The 18,038-nt window shown below is 37.5% G+C and overlaps 1 protein-coding gene and 1 pseudogene across 2 annotated transcripts in view; one reads left to right on the top strand and one right to left on the bottom strand.

The window, feature by feature from the left end:
- Positions 1 to 18,038, top strand: part of NDC80 (NDC80 kinetochore complex component) — a 54,935-nt gene that overhangs the window by 8,675 nt on the left and 28,222 nt on the right. For both annotated transcript variants that reach the window (XM_013999249.3, XM_021096139.2), the window contains exons 7-10: positions 9,852 to 9,941; positions 13,192 to 13,285; positions 15,361 to 15,467; positions 16,218 to 16,362. In XM_013999249.3, the coding sequence (XP_013854703.2) occupies positions 9,852 to 9,941; positions 13,192 to 13,285; positions 15,361 to 15,467; positions 16,218 to 16,362 (436 nt within the window). The remainder of the gene's footprint in view (positions 1 to 9,851; positions 9,942 to 13,191; positions 13,286 to 15,360; positions 15,468 to 16,217; positions 16,363 to 18,038) is intronic.
- Positions 7,311 to 8,821, bottom strand: LOC110255193 (U2 small nuclear ribonucleoprotein B'' pseudogene; annotated as a pseudogene).

The raw sequence follows: 18,038 nt of genomic DNA, 5'->3' as shown, positions 1-18,038 counted from the left end.
TATTTATTATAACTGCCTATTCATATCTTTTACCTTTTTTTTTTGTCTTTTTTCGTTTTTCTTATTTATTTGCAAGAGCACCATTCTGTATGTCAAAAATAGTTGAATTAGGTAAATAAGCCTCTATGTATATGGTACAAATATTTTTCCCTCTTTTTCCTTTTGACTTATGTGCTATATCTTGATTATTTAGAAATGTACATTTTTATCTGATCTATGCAGTCTCTTCTTTCTGTAGCTTTCCTTTCCTACTTACTGTTGGAATCCTTAAAATTAATACTTTCTTCTGACATGCTCTTAGCCATCAGCAAGCCCATAACTAAATGTAGGCAGGCATTGAGTGGATGTTGACCTAGGAGATGTACTGGCACATTCAGCACCACCAATTTTCAAGATAGTAGTAAAAATCCAATACCATAATCCATTAACACAACTTAGGTTTTACTGAACTTTATATACAACATTTAGACATTCAGTTTGTCTCCCCTCAGTGATACCTGTCGGCATTGAGTAACCACCTCTCTGCTCTTATCTCCAATACCCCTCTTGTCTTTAAAACACTTTACCCTTGTTTGCCTAAGCAACTTAGGTCAATGTTCTGTGGTTGGGAGACAGTATTTCCACAGTGATGCAGGAGCTGCTGTATGGAGTACCTGTAATGACTCCTGTCCAGGAGGGACCTCTTGAGATGCCTCCAAGTCCATCATATAGCTTGAAATCCCCTCCTTCCAGTCTTAATTTGAGATGGTGGAATTGAGAACTATAGCTAAGTAAGAATCAATGAGGGGCCATACATAAGTTTTTTTGGGGTTTTTTTTTTTTGGTTTTGGTTTTTTTTTTTTTTTTTTTTTTTTTTTTTTTTTTGTCTTTTTGCTAGGGCAATCCCACCGCGTACGGAGGTTCCCAGGCTAGGGGTCTAATCGGAGCTGTAGCCAGCAGCCTTTGCCAGAGCCACAGCAACGCCAGATCCAAGCCGAGTCTGTGACCTACACCACAGCTCACGGCAATGCCGGCTCCACATCCCGCTGAGCGAGGCCAGGGATCAAACCTGAAACCTCATGGTTCCTAGTCAGATTCGTTAACCACTGAGCCATGACAGGAACGCTGTACATAGGTTTCTTATTCTTAATAGAATCATAGAAAATTAGCCACATTTGGGATGGTCTCCTTTACTCCAACGTCTTTAAAAAAGTGTTCCACTTTTTTGCCTAGTATTTTTATGGCTTCTTTGTATAGTGTTTAAACTTTAAACCATCTACAATTTATTTTAACTTTAAAGAAAAGGAAATTTTTATTTTCAGTGACTCAATTTCTCAGTACATTTTTTTTTTTTTTTTTTTTTGGCTACACCCACAGTATCAACCAGAGATCAAGCCCACACCACAGCAGCAACCCAAAGCCACTGTAGTGATGACACTGTCAATATTTTTTATTAAATAACCCATCTTTTCTCCTGTTTTTGTTTTTGGGGGTTTTTTTTGCATTTTTCTTTAATTTTGTTGAGATATAATTAACATACAGAACTGTAAATTTATGGTATGCAACATAATGACTTGTAAAATGATTGTCATAATAACTTTAATTAACATCTATCATCTCATATAGATGCCAAGAAAAAAAGGGAAAAGAAATAGCTTTTTTTCTCATGATGAGATCTTTTAGAATTTACTTTCCGAGCGACTTTAAACTGTATCAAACAGGAGTGTTTGCTCTATGGACATCATGTTGCACATTACATTCCCAGGTCTTATTTTCCTTATAGCTTTAAGTGCGTACCTTTCAACTTCTATCCAGTTCTCCCACTCCCAACTTCCTGCCTCTGTAACCACAAATATAATCTCTTTTTGTTGTTTTGTTTTTCAAAACTCCACCTATATGTGAGATTATATAATATTTGTCTTTGACTTATTTCCCTCAGAGTACTGCCCCCAAGGTCCATCCATGTTGTCAAAAATGGCAGGATTTCTTTCTTTTTATGGTTGAATAATATTCCATTGTGTGTATATATACACATATACCACATTTTTTTAATCCATTTATCTGTCTCTGGGTGCTTAGGTTGCTTCCATGTTTTGGCTATTGTAAATAATGATGCTTTGAACATATGTTTGCAGTTTTCTCTTCAGCAAAGTGATTTTGTTTCCTTCAAGTATATATCTGGAAGTGGATTTGCTGGATCATAGAGCAATTCTGTTTTTACTTTCTTCAGGAACCTCCTTGGAAACCAGTGTTTTCTAAGGTGGTTGTATCAACTTACAATTATACCAAAAGTGTACAAGAGTTCCCTTTTCTCCACTTCCTTGCCTGTGTTTATCTTTTGTCTTTTTGATGGAAGCCATTCTCACAGACATGAAGTTTCCCACTGTGGTTTTGATTTGCATTTCCCTGATGATTTGTGTTGTTGAGTACCTGTTGGCCATTTGAGTATCTTTGGGAAAATACCTATTAGGGTCTTTCACCCATTTTTTTTAAATATCATTATTTCTTTGCTATTGATATATAACTTATTTATGTATTTTGGTTGTTAACACCTTATCAGTTAAATGATTTGCAAATATTTTCTCACATTCCATAGGTTACCCTTTCATTTTGTTGATCATTTTTGCTCTGCCGAAATCTTTTAGTTTAATGTAGCCCCACTTTATTTTTGCTTTTGTTGACTTTGCTTTTGCTCTCAAATCCAAAAAATCATTGCCAGTGTCAGGGAGCTTAATGCCTACGTTTTCTTCTAGTTTTATGGTTTCAAGTCTTATAGTTAAGTCAAATCCAATTCAAGTTAACTTTTGTGAGTGGTGTAAGAAAGGTACTAGTTTCGTTCTCTTAATGTGAATATCCAATTTTACTAGCACCATTTATTGGTGAGACTTTTTGCTATTGAGTATTCTTGACTCCCTTGTCACATATTGGTTGACTATATATGCATGGATTTATTTTGAGGCTCTCCGTTCTATTCCATCCGTCTATGTGTCTGTTTTTATGCTAGTACCGTAACTCTTTTGATTCTGTATCTTTATAATACAGCTTAAATTTATATCTTTCCCTTTATTTGTGTCTACAGTTTCTTTCATCAATGTCCTATACTTTTCAGTAAGATATCTTTCACCTCCTTGGTTAAATTTACTCCTAAGTATTTTATTGCTTTGATACTATTGTAAATGATAGCGTTTTCCTTTTTTCTTTTTCAGATAATTTGTCATTAGTATATAGAAATGCCACTGGTTTTTGTATTTTAATTTTGTATCTTGCGACTTTCCTGAATTTGTTGATTAGATCTTAACAGGGTTTTTTTTTGAGGTGTCTTTAGGATTTTCTCTATAAAACCATGTCATCTGCAAATAGAGATAATTTTACTTCTTCCATTCTGATTCTGATGCCTTTTATTTCTTTGTCTTCTGTAATTACTCTGGCTAGGACTTCCAGTACTATGTCAACAGTGTGCATCCTTATCTTGTTCCTGATTGTAGCATAACAGCTTTCAGCTTTTCACCTTTGAGTATAATGTTAGCTGTGGTCTTGTCATATATGGGCTTAATTATGTAGAGATACATTTCATCTACACACAGTTTGAGAGTTTTTATTTTGAAGGGATGTTGAATTTTGTCAAACGCATTTTCTCTATTGAGTTATCATGTTTTTTTCTTTATTCTGTTAATGAGATGTGTAACATTTATTGATTTGCATGTATTAACATCTTTGCCTCCTACAATAAATCCCACTTAATCATGTGGAATGATTTTTTTAAAGTGCTTTGTTGGTCTGTTCAAATTTTCTATTTCTATCTGTATCAGTCTTGCTAGGTTGTATGTTTCTAAGAATTTACCTTTTTCTTCTAGGTTGTCCAGTTTGTTCTCATATCATTGTTCATAGTAGCTTGTGATGATCCTTTGTGTTTCAGTTTTAATGTCTTATTTATAATTTTGTTGATTTGGACCCTTTCTCTTTTTTTCTTCAGTTAGTCTAGCCAAAAGTTTCCCCGTTCTTTTAAATCTTTTCTATTGTTTTCCTGTCCCCCATTTCCTTTGTTTCTATTTTAATCTTTATTTTATTTCCTTCCTTCAGCTAACTTTGGGCTTAGTTTGGTCCATTTCTCATTCCTTGAGGTGTAAAGTTGGGTTGTTTATTTGGGCTGTTTCGATTTTCTTGATGCATGTGTTTATGGCTCTAAGCTTATAAAACTGCTTTTGCTACATCCCATAAGTCTTGGTATATTATTTCTCCTTTCTTCTTTGATCCACTGATTGCTCAGGAAAATGATATTTGATTTCCTTGTATTTGTGAGTTTTTCAGTTTCCCGTGTGCTCTGCTTTGGTTCCCTGGTTGGACAGGCTGATGGCTGTCAACAACAGTGGGCAGAGATACAACTTAGTTTCCCTGGCTAGGAGAGGCCCCATATCTGCTCCAAGGCTGGCGAGGCTCTTGTTTGGAAATCAGATTAGGCAGCACTATGCATCAAGTTCCCTGATCTGACAGGCCACCATCCTAGCTGTGAAGATGGTAGGGGCACTGGCCAGGTTCCCTGCTCAAGTACCCTTTTAATTGGAGTTGCAGGATGGGTTACCTGGATTCCTGGAGGTCCAGTTAGGTTTCCTGGAGGTCAGGCTGGCGGCTGTATTCAGCTTTGGAAAGAGGTGTAAATGAGTTTCCCTGGCCAATTGAGGCTATAGATTGGCCCCAAGACTAGCAAAATTATCGGGGACCTAATCAGGCAGACTGACTACATGGGGTCACTGGCTTGGCTCTCTGCTCACATTCTGCTGGGTCAAGCAGTTTTTCAAGGGCTCCGACCAGAATTCCTGGCGGGGCAGAGCCAGGAACTAAACTCCGAAGTGTATGGGGCTGTGAATTAGCTCCCTTGTTTGGGGAAAGCAAGAAAATAGCTCCAGGGCCACCAAAGCTCTGAGTTTGTGGTCCTGACTCAAGCTGACCCATTCCCCAAGTTTCCTGTCTAAATGGGGCCTCTGGCTGTGCTCTGTGGCCCATTAGCTCTACCTCACAGGCTCTTCACTCTAATATTTCTGAGCTAAACAGCTTCTCAAGTGTTCCAGCCAGGCCTTCTTGTCAGATGGGGCTAAGAGCTATACTCAGCAGTGAGTGGGACTGTGAATTAACTCCCCTGCCTAGGCCAGCAAGGCTCATTGTTTGAGGTCCCTGCCATGTTTCCTGCTCAGACTGTGCCACCGACTTGGCTCTGCAGATGAGCAAAGCCACTGTTTGGGACAGCTACTTGGGGGATGCAGTTAGGAACTCAGCTGGCCAAGATCCAAGCACTGGTTGCCGCAAGCCCCTCCTGTGTCTCCATCACAAGCCCCACAGATCCTCCCAGGAAGCAACCCACAGTGCTTTCTTTTCTACCAGAGGAATTGAAGGCTGGGGGAGTCCTGTCAGTTCATGGTTCATGCTGTACCAGCCCAGGGGAGGGGCAGCACAGTCAATGTGTAGCCCTTCCCCTTACCCTTCTAATGTGGTCTGTCTCACTATTTGTGGTATAAGGGCACGCTTCAGCCTCACCTCTGTGTTCTAGGATTTTCACTGTAGTGCTTTGTCCATGAATAGTTAGTTGTTAGTTGTTCTTGTGAGGGGGAGTGAAGCCGGGTAAGGCCTATTTCTCCATCTTAACATCACCCCATTCACATTTTTGAATTGTCACCAGTATGTTCTTAAACATACGTTCTCTCTTTATTATCACTACCTCATAACTATTCTAATTCTTATACCTTTCTAATATATTTTATGTAGAAGAAACTTTTTTTTTTCCTTTTTCGCCACACCCACAGCATGTAGAAGTTCCCAGGCCATGGATCAAACCTGAGCTACAGCAATGACAGCCCCGGATCTTTAACCTGCTGAGCCACCAGAGAACTCCTATAGTAGAAGATTCTCAATTGCTTTTCACAATTTTCCAAGCTGTTCTTCCTCACTCTTTGTTTTTTTCAAATTTCAAAATATATCTTGTGATTGTTTTTTATTGTTAATGAATTGAGTTTTTATATGTGTTGGGAAGAAATTACCATCTTGACAATACTTAGTCTTGTCACTGGGGAAAATGATAAATCTGTCACTTATATCCCTTTTGTTCCTTCAGTAAAATTTTGTAGTTTTCTTCTTATCAGGCAACATACTTTTATTAGGTAAATTCCATGTGTTTTGTTTCTGTGGTGCAGTCTTTTAACTTTTTTTTCATTGTATTTCTAAGCTTATTGATAAGAGAGTTTTTTATATGTATTACCCTTACTGAATTAGCTAATTACTACTGTTCTGGTTGATTCCATTGCTACCGCTATTTTCAAATGAAATGTTTTGTTTTGTCATTTAGTTAAGATATTTTCAGATAGAAGATAAGTGTTTTTCATGTTCAAGTTTATCTGCCTGTTTCTAGTTTTTATCAAGAATGATGACTGAGGGAGTTCCCATCATGGCTCAGCAGAAACAAATCTGAGTAGCATCTATGAGGATGCAGGTTCGATCCCAGGCCTTGCTCAGTGGGTTAAGGACCAGCGTTGCTGTGAGCTGTGGTGTAGGCCAGCAGCTACAGCTCCAATTGGACCTCTGGCCTGGGAAGCTCCATATGCTGTGGGTGCAGCCCTAAAAAGACAAAAAATAATAATAATAATGAATGGTTATTGAAGGTTATCATATGCTTTTATAGAATCTATTGAGATCATTGTATTTTTCTCATGATCTGTTGATATGATATGGTACTGGTTCCCTAACAACCTCTTTATCTATTCCTTTGTTATACTCCTGAATTCAGCTTGTTAATGTTGAAGTTTTATTTCTTCCCTCACTCTCATTATGCCTCCTAACAGAGCTTAGCACATCCTTATTACAAAGTTTGATGGGAGTTTTGCCAAAGTTACCCTGTCTTCTCTACCAGAGCATGAGTAGGAGGGTGTATACACTCCAAGTGCTCTGTGATTAGTTTTTTGGTTCATGATCAAAGTGGCTAAAAAAAAAAAAAAAATTTAAAAAGGATTACTCAAATCCATAATTCTGGTTATCTCTATACAATTGCAGGTTGAAACTATTTCAACCAAATCTCCTCAGAAGGACTTTCAGTTCTTGTAGTGAGAGTCTTTCTGATAGTTCCCAGGGACTCTGTCCATGTGCAAAGCTCTCATTGAATCTTGCAGAGTAGCAAGAGTTTTCACAAGGACCTTTGATAACGCAACAGAATTCTGTCTCTGTCTACCCTGATGACAAGGTAGCAGATTCTGTTCTTATCTTAGGCTCTGATGTACATGTCTTTCATACTTCATTCAATCTGATTGTCATCTGAGGGCTTGACAGAGGAAGAAGAGATAAAGGATGAGTTAATAGAGCTTGCCTGCATCCACCTTAGTTAGAAAGAAAGTTTTATGAGTGCTTTTGGAATAGGAAAGAGGCAGATAGGGCAAGCTACTCTAGACCAAGGACAGTATCCCCCCTCAGTAATCCTATATATGAGAACTAGCATAAGAAAATTAGTGAAATACTGGAGTTCCCATCATGGCACAGTAGAAATGAATCCACCTAGGAACCATGAGGTTGAGGGTTCAATCCCTAGCCTCGCTCGGTGGGTTAAGGATCCAGCATTGCCGTGAGCTGTGGTGTAGGTTACAGATGCGGCTTGGATCTGATGTTATTGCAGCTGTGGCACAAGCCTGCAGCTGTAGCTCCAGTTCCACCCCTAGCCTGGGAACCTCCATCTGTTGCAAGTGCAGCCCTAAAAAGACAAAAAAACATTAGTGAAATACTTTTAGCAGAAACCACATTCTTTTTTATACTCCTAGTGCATAGTCCTTTTTTTTAGGGCTTAACGTTCATTATGCTAAGTATACATTTGTATCTTGATGTTTCATAGCATTTTTGTTTTAATTTTCTTTCATTTTTGAAAGGCTCTATTTTTAAAACGTTATAAAAACGAGTGTTCCAACATAGAATTTGGCATTTTCCTTTTAGCTTGTTAATTATAGCTTGTTAATTAACATCTGAAAGCTTTGCTATAATTTATTTTATCACTTTCAACCTTAAACATTTGTATTTCTAAGGATTTTATAAATTTCAATCTACAATGAATGTTTAAACACTCAGAAGGAGTCACTGAATATTTGAGCACCAAAATTAAGTTCATATAAAAGAGAAATAATTTTTTTTTAACAAATAAATGTTTATTGGGCAAAATTAAGGCCTTTGCAGTTCACAGTTCACTGAGGCTAACCAAAGACTAGGTAATTTTTTAAATCCTTTACAAAAATTTCACATACACGTCCCACGCCCCCCATTAAAATGGCCTGGCCAAACGTTATCAAAACAAAAACCATAAATACCAAGTCCTGACAACTATCCCAAATGTTATTTTTGGTGTAAGTGATCTTCATGGCATGGGATGGTGTGATCTTAAAGCCCTGTAAAGCATCCCTGGCAGCTCCAGCCTGTCCATAGTTTTCAAATTCAACAAAAGCAATGTCATGCCTCCCAGGTACCAAACGTACTTCCTTAAAACCAGGGAACTGATTAAACAGCATGGATAGCATCATCTCATTAGTCTCTTCTGGTAAATTATTAAGGAATAAAATATAATTTGGAGGATAATTAGGGACCTGAGGATTTGGTGTTGCAGTTCCTTGGGTATTAGCTGAATTTGGTGTTCCCTGACCAGGTTTCTTGTTCACGGTGGTTGCAATCTGTTCCACAGTTTTGGCTTTTTTCTTTTTTTTTTTTTTTTTTTTTTGTCAGCAAAAGTACCACGCATTTTAGGTAGTATATCTGAATCTGTTTTTGCATACTGGATTCGCATTGGTTTGCCATAAAATGGAAATCGTTATAACTGTCTCAAGGCAAAATCAATTTTGGTTGTTTGTTTTTTGTTTTTTTGTTTTTTTGTCTTTTAAGGGCCGTATCCACAGCATATGGAGGTTCCCAGGCTAGGGGTTGAATCGGAGCTGTAGCCACCGGCCTACACCAGAGCCACAGCAATGCGGGATCCGAGCTGCGTCTGCGACCTACACCACAGCTCACGGCAACGCCGAATCCTTAACCCACTGAGCAAGGCCAGGAATCGAACCCGAAACCTCATGGTTACTAGTTGGGTTCGTTAACCACTGAGCCATGACAGGAACTCCCACAACACTGGATCTTTAACTCACTGAGCAAGGCCAGGGATCAAACCTGCTTCCTCATGGATTTTTCTGCTGAGCCATGTTGGGAACTCCATTTCTTTCTCTCTTTTTTTTTTTTTTTTAATTATAACTGATTCACCTTTTATGTGACAGGTATTTTGGGAGGGATTCTCAGAATTTTATTAAAATGCGTGTATGTGTTTGCAGTGGGTTAATAGTGTAAAAAGTCAGCATATTTTTCTCTGTAGAACTAAATATGGAGCCATCCTTTTTTAATCCTAAAGAATGTGGTCACTAAAATATCAAAAGGATTATATTTTAAGGTTTAAAGGAATAACCTTTCAAGAGACTTTCAGTCATACAGTAATGCAAATACCTCAGAGTTCCCATCACGGCACAGCAGAAGCAAATCTGACTAGCATCCATGAGGTTGCAGGTTTGATCCCTGGCCTTGCTCAGTGGGTTAAGGATCCAGCGTTGCTGTGAGCTGTGGTGTAGGTAGCAGACGTGGCTCAGATCTGGCCTTGCTGTGGCTGTGATGTAGGTCAGCAGCAACAGCTCCAGTCAGACCCCTGGCCTGGGAACCTCCATATGCTACAGGTACGGCCCTAAAAAGACAAAAAGACCCCAAAAATAATAATAATGCAAATGCCTGTAAAAATGACACTAAAAAACAAATTTGACAACATATGAAAGCTGTGTGTTTTCCTTATAAACTCAATCAACTTAATATCTTGTTTGTGTACTAAATAGTTACATACTGCCATGAAAGAAAGTTCACCTTTATTTGATGACGGACAGCCTTGGGGAGAAGAAACTGAAGATGGAATTATGCATAATAAGGTACCTTATATTACCATGAACATTAGAGTTATCTTAATATTATTCACTAAATGAGTCTTTGTTAAAATTAATATATTCTTTTGTAGGACATGTCTTTTTCCTTCCTGAAAATCTTCTAAAACTGATTTTTTAAAATATTAGTCAATGGATTTACTCTTAGAGTCACACTGTGGTTTCCTAAAATTAACTGGGCACATTTGAAAATGTTAAGTAAGTAAAAAAGTCAAGGCAGTTGAAATTGTCATAACATATTATTGTTGTGTGTTTCTTTTAGAATGAAGACATCAATACTGGCATTATTTTTTTTTTTAGTTCTTTTTAAAAAAATTCTTATTAAAGTGTAATTGATTTACAGTGTTCTGTCAATTTCTGCTGTACAACAAAGTGACTAGTCATACACACATATACACACACACATTCTTTTTCTCATACATTCTTTTTTCTTCCGTCATGTTCTATCATAAGTGATTGGATATAGAAGCTTAGTTCTTAATCAGGCTAATTTGGATTCCTATAGCAATCCTATTATAATGCCTACTTATTTATTTATTTATTTAAAATTACTCAGTGAATTTTATTACATTTATAGTTGTACAATGATCATTACGACCCGATTTTATAGCATTTCCATCCTAAACCCCAGTGGCATCATTATTTTAATATCATGTTTTATTGACACAAAGTATAAAAGACTGAGTCTTAAAATAGATGGCATGTGGGTTTTTGTTTTGTTTTGGCCTTTTCAGTTAGGCATATTGCCACTTAGAGTTGCCCCTTCCAAAAGTGATCAAGATAAAAGTAAATAAGTAGTTTGGGACTTCCCTTTGTGGCGCAGCAGAAGCGAATCTGACTAGGAACCATGAAGTTGCAGGTTTGATCCCTGGCCTCACTCGGTGGGTTAAGGATCCGGCATTGCCATGAGCTGTGATGTAGGTCACAGATGAGGCTCGGATCTGGCATTGCTGTGTCTCTGGCGGTAGGCCGGTGGCTATAGCTCCAGTTAGACCCCTAGCCTGGGAACCTCCATATGCTGCGGGTGTGGCCCTAAAAAAAAGGACAAAAGACAAAAAAAAAAAAAGGTAAATAGATAGTTTATATTGATCCTGAAACTATACTTTATTGAAGCCTAAACTATGTGACTAACCCCACCCTATTTCCTAAAATACACAAATTTTATATATCCAAATGGAACAAATACCAACTTCAATAAATAAATTTATAATACTGAGATTAAACATTAATGTCTGTTCTAATACTGATCTTTACTTTTTGGAGTATTTGTCATTAAAAGAAAGTGGAAATAAGTTCCCTTCATGGCGCAGCGGAAACAAATCCTACTAGAATCCATGAAGATGCAGGTTCGGTCCCTGGCCTCACACATTGGTTCAGGGATCCGGCATTGCCATGAGCTGTGGTGTAGGTTGAAGATGCAGCTCATCTCCCAAGTTACTGTGGCTATGGTGTAGGCCCGCAGGTGTAGCTCCAATTCAACCCCTAGCCTGGGAACTTCCATTTTCTGCGGTGTGGCCCTAAAAAGACAAAAAAAAAAAAAAAAAAAAAAAAAAAGTGGAAATAACTTCATCCTCATCTTTTCTTACTACATGAGAAATAGTTCAAAGATATATTGACTGACCAGCATGGTACTATTCCGTTTTTTGGTTGTTTTTTTTTTAAATAAAGAATACCATACCCCTCTAACTACTCCATCAGTGATCCCTGCTGGAGAATCAGCTAGAAAGCCGTGAGAATTCTCCTCCCATGTTGCAGTATGTGTACTGAACAAGATTTATTTGTACCTCAGTTTTCACCCAAATGAAATTATAGCACCTACTAAATTATTAAATAGTAAATTTCTTTATATTTATCACTAAGGTTAAACCAGTAAAAGTTATTCTTGCTATTTTAGCTACTATTTCAGATGACAATATAGAAGCACTTTGGAAACTATAAAGTGCTATTTTTCATTTTTTTAATTTAAAATTAAAAATTAACTTTAATTTTAATTAAAAAGTTATCAAAGGAGTTCCCGTCGTGGCTCAGTGGTTAACAAACCCAACTGGTAACTAGTAACTAGTTTTGGGTTCAATCCCTGGCCTCGTTCAGTGGGCTAAGGATCTGGCGTTGCCATGAGCTGTGGTGTAGGTTGCAGACATGGCTCGGATCCCACATGGCTGTGGCTGTGGCTGTGGCTATGGTGTAAGCCAGCAGCTGTAGCTCCAATTGGACCCCTAGCCTAGGAACCTCCATATACCGTGGGTGCAGACTTAAAAAGACAAAAGACAAAGAAATTATCAAAGTGTCCAGTTTTACCAGAGTCTGAGCTTCAGCCTTGTGGATCTAGAAACTGAATTTTTTTTTTTAATCTGCAAAATCAAGATTGACCAATCTTAAGAAAAATGATTCACAATTACCAAATTTACACCTGAAGAAGAACGAAAAATATATAAATGTACCACGAATGATACATCTTTCCAGTTACAAGAGTACTCTTTCTGCCTATTCAGGGTACCCCTTCCATGTCACCGAGGTAATAAGAAGGTTGTTTAGTAAGCAGAGAATCCGCACAAAGGGAATTGGCTTGTCTTGAGGGATGTTTGCTTCATCTAGGCTATGGAAAATTCTCATCAGTCATCCGTGCCTCCTAACAAAGTACACATCCTCAGTGACTAAAACGCCACATAACTGCAAAATTTAGTATTGTTTTTCTCTCGGATAAATATTAAAAATGCTTATATTCTACTGTTTAGATGTCTATTAATCATGCCCCTTTTTTGCCTGATGTAAATTTTAACCTATATTCATTACGTTCTGATTTTCACAACTAGACTTTGTCAGTTTAATTGGACTTAAATGACCAGCAGTTCATTTAAATTTTTTATAAGTTAGATTATCCTAAAGATGCTTAAGTTTATACATTTTATGTTGAATTATATTTATTTATAAGCTGCTTTGTCTGACCTCAGAATGCTAAAGGTATAGATTTGTTGTTTTGTTTTTTACTATTTACTAAATATCATCTTTATACAAATTTGTGTTCTTTTCATTCTCATGATTCACTTTAGAAGTAGCAGACTGAGTAAATCTGTGCAGTGTAATTAGTGGTATTCCTAGGTTTGTGTCTCACAAGGGTTCATGTAACCACTTAGTATTCCTGATTTTATTTTTTTAATTAAAATTTAAATTTCCACTTAGAAAAGTGAAACTAAATAGAGAATCATGGCTTTGTTTTTACATCTGCTTAACCCGACAGTTGTTTTTGGACTACACAATAAAATGCTATGAGAGTTTCATGACTGGTGCCGACAGCTTTGAAGAGATGAACGCAGAGTTACAATCCAAGCTGAGTAAGTGTTCCTAGTGTGCTTGCTTTGGGTCGTTTATCTAACACTGCTCAAGGAGTTGTAGTTTACCTTAATGTGCCCAGTGTTTATGTGAGCAACTCATCTTAAATGTATTTAGATGCTACTGACTTTTTTCATAACTGTTTCTTTGGTGGAGAGAAGTAAAAGTTAAGCAGGAAGAATACTGGTGTTGCAGTAAGACCTGAGACATAACTCCTTATTGGCTGTGTGACTTCAGCAAACTCCTAACCAACCTGTATAACAAAGTTCTGTAAGATTAGATGGCCGTGTCTATAAAATACTGCACAGACTACCAGGAGCACAGAAGATAATCAGCACATGTTATTCCTCTGGGGGATAATATCCCTGTGATATCCTTGCTTTATTATTTTAGAAATTAAAGTACCAGTTAGTCAGGAGACCTATCGTCTCTCTCAAAATTTGTGTCAGAAAGTTAATCAGCCATTATATTTCCAAATAAAAAATTATTTTTCCATTCAACTATAATCTAGTGGCATTCAGTATTTATGAGCTATCTCTGAAACATTCCAGAGGTATTATTTTACATTGTTGTTCTTTTTATTGTAATAGTCTTGTTAATAAAATGCCAGAGTGATGGGTAGAATAGAGAGGTTTAGAATACATAAAGCTATCCTCCAAAGACAACGGAATCAGTCAAAATAGGAGAATACCACCCTGCCAGAAAAACTGAAAGCATGCTGTTATATTACCATGGGATATACCTTCCTGAAGAATAACCAGGACAATTTCATCATGTCCAAATGAGAAAGGGAGCAAAGTATATGATGCTTGTGTTTTTTACTTAAAGATGAAAATGGGAGTTCCCGTCATGGCTCAGTGGTTAACAAATCCCACTAGGAAACATGAGGTTTCAGGTTCGATCCCTGGCCTCGTTCAGTGGGTTAGGGATCTGGCGTTGCCTTGGGCTGTGGTGTAGGTCACAGACATGGCTCTAATCTGGCGTTGCTGTGGCTGTGGCATAGGCTGGCAGCTGCAGCTCCAATTAGACCCCTAGCATGGGAACCTCCATATGCCACAGGTGCAACCCTAAAAAAAAAAAAAAGATGAAAATGTATAGTGACCTAATACCGAAAGCATCTAGCAAGTTGATATTTCTGTTTTGTTAAGCATATGTATTATATTCATTTATTCAAACAATATTCTTTATACTCATACTATGTACTAGCCACCATGTAGTCATGCAAGATACAGAAATCAGAGATAAAAATCCCTTCCCTAAGCTTACATTCTGTTAGACAGAGACAATAATCAAATGAAAATGAAGTGGGGTAGGGAGAGAGTGTAATAGACTAAAGGGAAGGGCTTCAATTTTACAGACAATAGGATGCCATTCACTGGGAGTATTTTGAATAGAGATGAGACGAAGTGAGGAGAGAGCAATAGTAAAAACCTGGGGAAGAATGTTCTTTTTTTTTTTAATTACTCAATGAATTTATTACATTTATAGTTGTACAATGATCATCACAATCCAATTTTATAGGATTTCCATCCCACAACTCCATTGCATCCCCCCCCAACCCCCCAAACTGTCCCCTTTGGAAACCACAGACTTTTCAGTCTGTGAGCCAGTATCTGTTCTGCAAAGAAGTTCATTCTGTCCTTTTTTCAGATTCCACATGTCAGTGAAAGCATTTGATGTTGGTATCTCATTGTCTGACTCATTTCACTTAGCATGATAATTTCTAGGTCCATCCATGTTGCTAAAAATGCCGGTATTTCGTTCCTTTTAATGGCTGGGTAATATTCCATTGTGTATATGTACCACATCTTCTTGATCCACTCCTCTGTCGATGGACATTTAGGTTGTTTCCATGTCTTGACTATTGCAAATAGTGCTGCAGTGAACATTGGAGAACGTGTCTTTGCGAGTCGTGATTTTCTCTGGATAGACGCCCAGGAGTGGGATTGCTGGATCAAATGGTAGTTCTATTTTGAGTTTTCTGAGGAATCCCCATACTGTTTTCCACGGTGGTTGCATGGGGAAGAATTTTCTAAGCAGATTTGAGATCTCATGAAGTTTTTGGCTTTTTCTCCAGAGGATTTATTTAATGTAGATGCTTCAAAGCTGGAGTCATTAGCAGCAAAAAACAGAGCATTGAATGAACAGATTGCAAGACTGGAACAAGAAAGAGAAAAAGAACCGGTTAGTAAACATGCTTATCTTCAATAGGCTTATACACTTACCTATACTCTTGAGTCTTCTTAAAGAACACCAGCTGTTTCATCTACTTTTTTTGAATACATTGACAAAATAAGCTTCTTAAAATTAAAATTTTTTACATAGGACATAACTCCCAATGAAAACATGTGTGGTTATCCCTAGAGCTTTGTTTTCCCTTGTGATTTATCAGTCTTGGACTAACGAAGTTCAAAATATGATGAAAGAGTGTTACCTATTTACATAAGACCAGAAAGATCTTTAGAGCAAAGTCCCAATGTTATACACCTCTAGGGAGCACTACTTACAAGAGGTGCTGAGTTTTGTAGATAGTGGAAGCAGAATGGTAATAAATGGGAGTGTATACTATATTGTATCCTAAGAGCTTTCTAAAAGCTAAATGATACTATCCAGATAACTAATTTCATTTTGCATGTTATATCACAGAAGCCACTTAGACCATTCTGTAAAATAACAGATCTTAAATGTTGGTACTTTTTCATTCTGACCCGTCACTTTTTCTATCCCAAACTGACTTCTGCAGAGTACAGCCTCTTAATTGGGTAATAACAATAAACTTCCCATTTAGTTCCTTTGACTCCCTCTGAAAGTAAAAGGAAAATTCTAATTTACTTTCCTCTAAGATGAATTTAAATAACATTGCTTTACTTTCAGGTAAAGTATGGAATGATTATTGATGAGAATAACTAACTTCATGTTCTTTTCTTTTTAAAGAATCGTCTAGAGTCACTGAGAAAACTGAAAGCTTCCTTACAAGCAGATGTTCAAAAATATCAGGCATACATGAGCAATTTGGAGTCTCATTCAGCCATTCTTGACCAGAAATTGAATGGTCTTGATGAAGAAATTTCTAGAGTAGGTAAGCACAACTGATGCTAAAAGAGGTCATTCGGCGTGAGATGGGAACCTGCGTGGGATTTATGCATATAGAGACAACTTTGTTGTCTCTCCTTTTGCCTCTAACAGTAAATGGCTACAGCAGGCTATCAAGTTTTTAATGACTTCTGTATTTGTTTTCTGAGGCTGCCGCAACGACTTACCACAAATTGCTTGCTTAAAACAGGGAAAATTAATTCATTCACAAAAAGCTAGAAGTTGCAAATCAGGCCAGCCACACTTCCTCCGAGGACGCTGGGGGAGAATCCATTCCTTGCCTCTTCAGCTCCTGCTGTCTGACAGCATCCCTGAGATTGTGGCCACGTCACTCCGGTCTCTACCTGTATCCTCACGTTGCCTTCGCTGAGATTGTGTCTCTGTCCGTGTTCATTTCTCCCTGCCTTTATCTTTAAAGGGCACTTATGATGGCATTTAGGGCCCACCTTGATAATCCAGGGTTATCTCCTCATCTCAAAATACTTAATCATATCTGTGAAGACTCCTTTTCCAAATAATGTAATGTTTACAAATTCGAAGGATAAGACTTCATGTGGTTGGGTGGCCATTATTCAACTACTATACCGTCTAACATGTTTTCAGACACCTGGTGATGCCAGGAAGGACCTAACCTAAGAACGTATGCCTCCCGAATATACATGTGTCTTCTGTTCCACCTTGTAATTAATAAGCCAGATTTTTAAATCTCTGCTGTCCTCAGTCAGCTATAATTGCCTTATCCTCTGTCACTACCTCCTAAGCTACTCAGCAGCTTAAGCTGATTAAAAATAAGATGAAAAGATGCAAGTACTACAAAAAGCCCAGCTAAAGAAAGCCTGTTTATATCTTGTGTACTGCTAACCTTATTTTCATAAACACACGTGAATCTTAATCATAAAACTCTGGAAATGCTGTGGCACATGATTGATTGATGCTTCTGTGGTGCCAAAAGGAAATCAGAAAAAAAGTATCTACACATCAGAGAGCCACTGGATGGCAGTTTACAAAATAAATAGCCAGATGCACCTACTGTACTATTTTCCCAGGTTTTTGCCTGCTTCAACTTTATTCTTTTAGGCTGTTACAGACTGTGTCTGTCTCACATAGCAATTGTATAGATAGTCCTTAGCATATTTAACTCTCAGTCTATGGAATATTGATCCTCTGTCAAATCAAGGACAATAATTATCTGGGGTATTTGCTAAATTGTTTTATTCTTTCCAGATAAGTCTGATTACATATATTAGCTTTGCTCTAAACCAACTCTTTAAATAGTTTACACTTGACCCTTAGTGTTTACTCTCCATGATAACAAGGAGCTATAGACTATTTCTTAACATAGCAATGTTTGTAATGCAGTTAAGTCAATACCTTATTATAATAATTTATCTTCCTTATTGGTATTTAATTGGAGAATTTTCATCCTTATTTTTCTTGTGAGAATTTTTTTCCAGTAATTACAAACTGGGTAGGTGAAAGAGAAATACTTCAGCAGTCACTTGCCATTGCAGAGTGATTTAGTTGGAGACAAAAATTTGATAGTTTTTAACCTAAGATTTGTTTTTTGTTTTGGGCGGTATTTTATGGCCACACATGCAGCACATGGAAGTTCCTGGGCCAGGGATCGAACCTGAGTAGCAGCTGCGACCTATACCACAGCTG

This window comes from Sus scrofa, chromosome 6 (assembly GCF_054392235.1).
Source record: "Sus scrofa isolate SSC_HxYL_T2T_F1_AM1 chromosome 6, Sscrofa_HxYL_maternal_Yorkshire_Landrace_v2.0, whole genome shotgun sequence".
Taxonomy (NCBI): domain Eukaryota; kingdom Metazoa; phylum Chordata; class Mammalia; order Artiodactyla; family Suidae; genus Sus; species Sus scrofa.
The sequence above is the reverse complement of the archived record's forward strand: the minus strand, read 5'-3'. Positions and strand labels throughout refer to the sequence as shown.